General features: G+C 32.3%; 1 protein-coding gene across 1 annotated transcript; it reads left to right on the top strand.

The window, feature by feature from the left end:
• The first annotated feature begins 7,301 nt into the window (after positions 1-7,301).
• On the top strand, positions 7,302-7,962 carry LOC114754108 (probable calcium-binding protein CML45). The gene has a single exon (XM_028942854.1). The coding sequence runs from the start codon at positions 7,302-7,304 to the stop codon at positions 7,845-7,847; it is 546 nt and encodes a 181-aa protein (XP_028798687.1). The 3' UTR covers positions 7,848-7,962.
• The last annotated feature ends 458 nt before the right edge of the window (positions 7,963-8,420 follow it).

Here is an 8,420-nt window from a genome sequence, read left to right as displayed (position 1 = left end):
AATAAATTAGCGAAAGAATTTAGTGATAGAATTTTTGTCCCTAATCAAAATTAGTGACAGATTAGTGATGGAATTTAGTTAGCAATGGAATTAGCGATAAAATTTTTTCCGTCACTGATTCCACCGTCACCAATTATTTAGTAACAGAATTCAAACTTTCGTCACTAATTATCAACAGATTAGCAATGAAAATTAGTAACAAAATTTTTTTGTCACTAATTCGTCGCTAATTAGTGATGGACATCCGACATAAATTTTGTCACAAAATAGTGACAGATTTATGATGGAAAATTCTATTACAAATTGGTGACGGAAATTTCCTTCACTAATTTGTTGCTAAATCTTTTTACTTTATAAATTTAAAATACCATGTAGCAACCATTGACTGCCACCATGTCATCCCCCTATGTCCATTATTGTGAGCTACTACGTCATCATCGGCTGCCATCTCACCTTATCTTCTCTCTTCTATGTAGCTGGGCCATGACCTCATATACTTCATCCCTGCGTGTCCATCATTGTGAGCTGCCAACATCATCACCGGATGCAACCGCACTTCCTCTTCTCCTATGTCACTATATCATCCCATCATCTATGTCATCGCCACGTGTCAATCATTGTGAGTCACCATGTTATCACCACGTCACAAATTAATGGTTCAAACTTAAGACCTCCTACATGTATGTTGGAGCTGTAGCATCCCAAAATTTGGGTCTAGAAGTACCAATATTAGCCTAGAAAGGGCACGCTACCAGACCCCTTGTGGCAGGAGTCCTGGAAGCTCCCTAAAAGGATAGAAGAATTCTCAAAGACCAAAGTGTAAAGTGAAATTTTTCTAGGACTGAGATAAGAGAAAGCTAGAGACTCCAGTGAAGCCTCGAGCCCAAAAATAAGAAATAGAAATAAATATAAGCCAAAGATTATGTTAGAGGCCTCAATGAGGTAAATTAGGGGGTTAAGCTAAACCAGGAGTAAAATTGTGATTTTACAAAGTTTTGGGGATGGAAAGGGCAAAATTGAAAATTATACCCAAAAATTTCAAAAAAACTTTCAAAAAAATTCCCATAAAATGGGAAATGAGATTCTGAGGGTTATTTGAGGTCAAAATGACAAAAATGCCCTTGGATTGATTTTAAATAATTTTAAAGATTATGGCTCATTTTGTGGTTTACAGTTAGATTTAATTATTTGGGCCATCGAAAAGCCTCAGAAAAATAAGCAAAAATAGGGATTTAGAAGTTAAGAGGGTGCAAAAAATTATAAAATTAGTCTCATCTCCAGAAAATCAGCAGTATGGCTTTAAAAATATTTAAAGCCTATTTATGCCTAAAAGGGCAATTTACGAGAAATTCAAAAATAAATACTTACATATTGAGTTATGGTTTGAGAAAATTTATAAATTTTCTTCAAAATTTATTGAATTTTATGGTATGAATAGATAAATTTTTAAAGTTCTGGATTGAATGAAATGCTCTAGTCAAATATTAAATAATTTTTTGCCCTAAATAGGGGACAAATAGATAAGATGTAATGATTACGATGCTGAGTCAATATGCTGAGTCGTCAAGTGCATTTATGACGCAATTATGATACCTCTGAGTCAGCTTGTTGAGTCACCAGAAGATATTTATGGACAATAGAGAAAACCAGACACAGTACGGGTAGGTTTTAGACAGTCCTCCATCTATCTACTACAGTAAAATCTCTCCTACATGAGTCAATGAGGTTGTCTAACATGCCAATAGAGTTGACTACTCTTCTTATGCTCTTTTAAGGTGACGCCAAGTGTGTACAGTTTTCACTAGTCAGAACTGTTTGAATCTGATGAGTTACCCAATCAGTATAATTTTTCAGGGTAATTTTTGAAGATGGCTTAAGAATTATTTTTGGACAATTCCCTTTCCATTTTTAGGATTTTTGGGCACCAATGTTAAGTTAGGATAAGGTTGGAATTTTAATATTTATGCAAGGGTATAATTGGAAAAGGTTATATTACAATATTTTATTTGCAGCACTTGTTAAAAATGCAAGAGGCAAATGGCTTGATGATGTAAGCATGATATAAGCATGATGATGTAAGCATGATATCATGAGGATACATGTCATCACAAGACTAAAGAGGCAAAATGGATAGCCAATATGAGATCTTGCAATTTCTTAATCAATGGCTAGGATTTCATGTAGGTATTTATAAATACCCCCTTCCTGGCCAAATTTTGACCAATCTCAAGGGCAAAGGGAGAAGAGAAAACTTAGCCAAAGAGGAAGAGGAAGGAGGAAGAGAAGATCAAGCCAAAACCTAGGTGAAATCAAGTGCTAAATCAAGGTAAGATCATAGATTTTCTCCTAGTTTATGATGCTTTATGAATTGATAGCTTTAGCCATGGTTTTGATAGATTTTGGGAGCTTGAAACACCAAGTGGAGATACTGTCCAAATGGGTTTAACCCATGAAAACGATTTATTGATACTATAACTATGTTTAAAGGATAGGAAAGAATAAGAATCAAGTGGTTTTATGTTGAAATTGAATTAATCCAACTTCCCCTAACTTTGCATAATTTTCAGCCAGACTTAAGGTTCATGTTAGGGTTGGATTTTGATGATTTTGATACTTCCAATGTGTTTAGAATAAAAAAAATTATGTGGGAAAAAGGTTAAAAAAACAAGTTTGGAAGCATTAGAATTAAAAATAGAATTTTTGCCCTAAAACCCTATAGTTTTGGCCAAGGCTTGTTCATAGGGAAGGAGTTAGATTATTTTAATTTTAAGCTTAGAAATGGATTCTACATGTAACATTATGGGGTAATAACATGTGAAATTAATTTTAAAAAGATTGAAAATCAAGTTTAAAAGTTAGGAGACATTATAGCTTAAGCAAACTATTATGTTACTTGTGATCATGCCTCTAATAAGTGATTGGCATTATGTGTTAACGTTAATTAAGGCCATGAGACACTAAGAGAGATGAATGACAAGGTTGATCAAGCAATTTTGATGACGGGAAGCAAAAGGAGCAAGAGGAAAACTTAAAGGTTACAAGATAGTAAGCTTACCCTCTTGAATGCTTGATATGTATGCTTGTATTTTGATGACATTTGATGATGATTTGAAAGCATGAATGCTTAAGTGTCACTCTATGTTTTGTTTAATTCATGGCCATGCATGTATGCAATGTTGAGCACATTGACATGTTATTTTTAGAGCATGAAAGTATATGAAACCAAGCATGTCATACACTTGCATTTGTCTTGTATCCATTTGAGTAATGTTTACTACTAAGATTCTCTCAAATCTCACCCTTTTTTAACCAAACATAATAGGTTTATGCTCATGGGAAAACAATGCTTGGATGAGAACAGAGAAAAAAGGGAAGAAAAGTGAAATAGTGCGTTATATTAATGTTATTATGATATTATATGTGCCGATTAGTGACATATTGGACACTATTGGAAATAACATTATATGGTATGTATGATGGTACTATAATGATAAATAATGAGTAATGCAATGTTGGATTAGTATTGCATATGTATTGAATTTATTATGAAATACTATCGCAAGTATAGGATAAAGTATCCTTAAATGTGCAGTAAACTTGGTGATCACATTAATATGGGCAAATGGAGGAGTCTAGTCATGAAATTTGGCAGACTTATAGATCTCATTTTAAGCTTTAAGATGAGTGGTAGATCACTCAAATTGGAATTTTGTACGAAACATTATGCCTACCTAAAGTTAGGCAAAAATCATAGAAATTGGAAAATTTACCAAATGAACAGTAAAATTCAAGTAATTTGCTATACAAATTGGGCAAGAAATTGAACTAATAAATATTTTTTCCCTATAGAAGAGTGAAAGACCTTTAAAAGAAATTGAACCACCTCATTTTGAATTTTTTGAATTAATTATGAATTTTTAAATTTGGACCTAAAATCTAGATTTTTCTGGTGAACAATAACCCTAAGTAACTAAATGTAAGTTTTCAATCTACAAGCTTGTTTCATAAATCACTTGAACAATAACGCTTCCAAATGCATACAAAAAGGGGTTTAAGGAAGGATGTTTTCAGATCCTTTGCCAGTTGGACTGAGAAACACCTATAAAATTTTTACACAAAAATAAATATATAATATTTCTAATAAAAAATAAAATATAGATAATAAATATTATATAAATTTAATATATATTATATAATTTAATACATTATTATTTATTTTAATTTATTTTTTGTATTTTAGTAAAAAATTTCTAATATTGACTATTTTTATTCAAACATTTAACACAAGAAAAGCATATTATATTTTTTATTTTTAGTTTCTTTTATAATATTTGTATTTTTTATTTTTATAATATATTATTTAAAAATTATGATATATTATATTTTTATTTGTATAATAAATATTAATAATTTGTTATATATTTATATTATATTTTTTGTGACGAATTAGTGGAGGAATTGTGACGGAAATTATTGACCAAAAAATTTTGTCACTAATGCCATCACGAAATATTTTGTGATGGGAGTTGGTGATGGAAAAATTGTCACTAAATTCTATCACTAATCATTTTACAGCAGAATCAGTGATAGATTTGTAACGGAATAAAAATTTATCACTAATTTGGTGACAGAAATTTTCCATCACTAAATTTCATCACTAATTTTAGTGACAGAATTTGTGATGGATTAGTAACGGATTAAAATTCCATCACTAAATTCTCTCATTGTAGTGTCTGTGCCCAGGAGTGAAGAGTGATAAAAGAGTTACGTTGTAATCTTTTATTGTTTTGAGTAATGTTATTCAGCTTTTCTTTCAAAAAAAAAAAGAAATTGCCAATAAACATAATTAATAACCCACCGATTGAAGACCACAAATCAATGACATTATGAACAAATCCTAATATCAGAAGCCCTAGTTCCAAAACCAGCCTTAAATTGATGACGTCTCACTAGTACAATTACCATGATCTCTGATCTCCAACCTATCCGCCGACAACTCTTTCGCTTTCTTGCTCGCTCTTTGCCGTCACTTAGTTGCTCACCAAACCCATTCGCTGTGGTGTGGGTTTCCCCTTTGTTTCCCTTTAATTTTAGATGTCGAAATGAAAAAAAATTTCATTCAAAAGTTATTGATCAGCTAGCTAGGATGCCAGCCAAGATTAAAATTTATTGAGGTGTTATTTTTTGATTGGTTAGACCGCAATTGATGTGGCACTCCAAGTTCATACAAAAATTCCTCTGGCTACTACCCCGACTACAGGTTTTGCCGTTTTCTATCCAAATTGCTACCATTCTCTCTAATAATGGTGGTGCCATTTGGTGCTCCATAGCAGTTTGACCCAAAACATATTACAACTAATTTATAATTTAGTAGCAATTTTAGGTAACCGCTACCACATAACTATTACAGGAATTTTGTTGTTTCTGTGAGAACTAAACTGTTTAAGATTCTTTTACAAAAGATACTAAAAAAGGATTAAAACACCCAAATTCCTTAATGCTCTTTTGTATAATTTCAACTTGATCACTCTTTGTCATATAATTTGCAATCAATTTATTAAAACCAGTTAATGAGATTTTAAGTAATTCTCCTTACCTTTTTTTTTTAATACATCTCTCTTTTGAAAAATTTTCATTCGTAGTTATTCTTTTTAATTGAATTTGTTAAAAAATTTTCCTTCCTTCCCCTTCAAATCATTAATAAGGTTTAGGGATTAATTAGGTATCCTCATGTTTGCCCTTTTTATCTCTTTTTGAACACATTTCTCATGAATACCATTTTTTAAGTCTTACGTATACAACCCGTTGGACTTTGGATCCAAACCCACTCTTGATGGACCGGACTATTCGATTGGAAAAGTAGAGAATATCCCAATTAAATTAAATTAAATAATCAATTGAGATTATATTTTGGTTGACTGGGTCAATTAATTAGATTAACCACCTGATTAAATGTAATATGAATAAAATAAGTGACCTAATTTGTATTGTCCAGATAATCTATATATATTAAATGGATATATATGGATTAAATTAGAATTTAATCCAAAATAAACCGATATTGAGAATATATTATAAAGATTTAAATTATTTTTTAATTTAAATCATAACCTTATTGATTGAGATAAAAAGGATATATCTAAATTGATGGATATAGCGGATATTTTGCTTTCCCAAAATATTTCTGTCTAACACTATAAATAAAGGCTTCCATATCCACCAGTTCAACTCGTTGCAACCACTGAGTTTTCAGATTTTCTCTCCTTCATTCTCATTATTTTCTCTTGCGTATGAATCCAAGCCAGTACACTCTTCCTAGTTATTCTTTATTTATCCAAGACGGCCACTAAAAAAGATCTCATAGTTACGTTGTAGCAAGATTTCCAAATCCACCAGCAAGATTGAACAAAAGCTTTTTCCAAGAAATTTCCGCGCGTGACTCTCGTAAAAGATTGCTAGCTTATGATTTGCAGTCCATATGATTTCATCATTATATCCATGCTTCTAATTTATTTCCATATATTTTTCGGTCAGTCAGATATATAGTCACACTAGCATCCGATGCTTTCACTTTACTGGTTAAGAAATTGCCAAGCCGTGCGCTGAGAATCTCATAACGATTAAAAAAAAAAAAGTTATGTTATTGTTAAATTTGGATCTTTTAGAAATTTTTTTTATCTGTAATGTTATTGCAAGACAAAGAAAAGAAAAGGAAGTGAATTTGCCAAAGAAAAAATACTTACAATTTTTCATCTTTGTTGTGTTATTTTCATTCCACAAACTTTACAAGCGTTTTTAGATTTGTACGGATTTGATCCCGCAGCTCCTTAAAGTGTTTCATTTATCCTATGCATGTAATCCCAAAAGACAAAAAACTGCATATAGTCGTTTTGCATATACACACGCTGTTAAGAATTCGTCTCCATCTTTATCAGATTCTAAAATACAGTTCGTCGAAGTCTTCGCTAAGGTCTCCCTGAGTTTCACCGAAAATTGCCCCGCTTAATTAACAAAATCAACTTACGTGGGTGTGTATACATACATATATATATATATATATATATATATTATCTGTGGTCCTCTGACAAGTGATTATTCACGGGCCTGTCGGTCTCATGTACGTTTTCTTTTCTTCTGTTTCTTTCCTGGAAATCCATCGGCAATGTCTCATTCCCCCTTCAAATAAGTCATTGACTCTTCAACTTGAAGCCAAAATCCATCTGTGCCTATAAATAAACTCCAGAGTTTCTCCATCAGTCACACAAGTGAGCTCTAACTCTGCATAACCCTTCAAAAAAAAAATGGAGAAAATTATCAGAAACAGCAATATTCTTCAGCTCTTTCTCTCTCATGGACTCTTCAAAACAAAGGGTTTCCTCTCTTTTATCTTTTACCACTTCCAATCTCTCTGCAACTCCTGGACATCATCATCATCATCATCTAGAACTGATGTGAAACCCAGTTGCAGAAACCAGAATGATCAGAGTCGTCCAAACAAGGTGAGATTGAGCAGAGAGGATGTGATGATGGTGATGGTTGAATTGGGACTGATCAGTGCAGAATCAGACGGGAAGAGGGTAGGGGAGAAGATTGGGGAAGAAGAGGTCGAAGCATTGTTCGAGAAAGAACCAAGTTTCGAGGAGTTGAGGGATGCCTTCGAGGTGTTCGATGAAAATGGAGATGGCTTCATAGAAGCAAAAGATTTGCAGAGAGTGTTGAAGTGTCTGGGAATGCAGAGAGATCTTGAAGAGTGTGGGAAAATGATTAGTGCTTTTGATCTGAATGGAGATGGACTCATTGATCGATCTGAGTTTGTGAAGCTTATGGAACAGAGCTTTGTGACGTAGATGATAAGCCAAACCCATGATCACCATAATGTGTTCCTTCATTGCTAATTTCGGACATGAGTTTTTTTCCCTCCCTTTCTATTTTCGGTTCCGCTGATGGAGACCTTATTGTAGATTTCATGTTGGCTTTCTTTTATTTTCTTTTTCATTTATGTTCAATAATAATATCAACTTAGCTTTCAGTTGTTAATCATAACTTATCCACCTATTATATTTTTTTATAAAGGGTTCAAATTCACGACCTTGGTTAAAAAGATTTAAGTGAGAGGCATTAATATTTAATATGCCATTGGGCTATAAGGCCCCAGAATTTTTGGGTATTCATTGCGCTTGCCATTGATAAAGGGTATCATATAAAATTACCATATTCAATGAAAAAAAAATTAAAAGTCATTCTAACAAATCAAATTAGCATTATCTTTCACATAGAAATCAAAATTATGGTATTAAAATCTAAATCAAGTCGTCCAATTAGATGAATGAATTAAATCCCCTGGCCAGTTGATCAAATAAAGTTTATAATTCTAAGTTGCAAGCTTAATAATTTAATTTTTGTTTAATTTTTTTAAAGCA

Source organism: Neltuma alba, unplaced genomic scaffold, assembly GCF_004799145.2.
Source record: "Neltuma alba isolate B1F8T4 unplaced genomic scaffold, ASM479914v2 tig00010082_pilon, whole genome shotgun sequence".
NCBI classification, from domain to species: domain Eukaryota; kingdom Viridiplantae; phylum Streptophyta; class Magnoliopsida; order Fabales; family Fabaceae; genus Neltuma; species Neltuma alba.
This window is presented reverse-complemented; position numbering and strand designations above follow the sequence as displayed.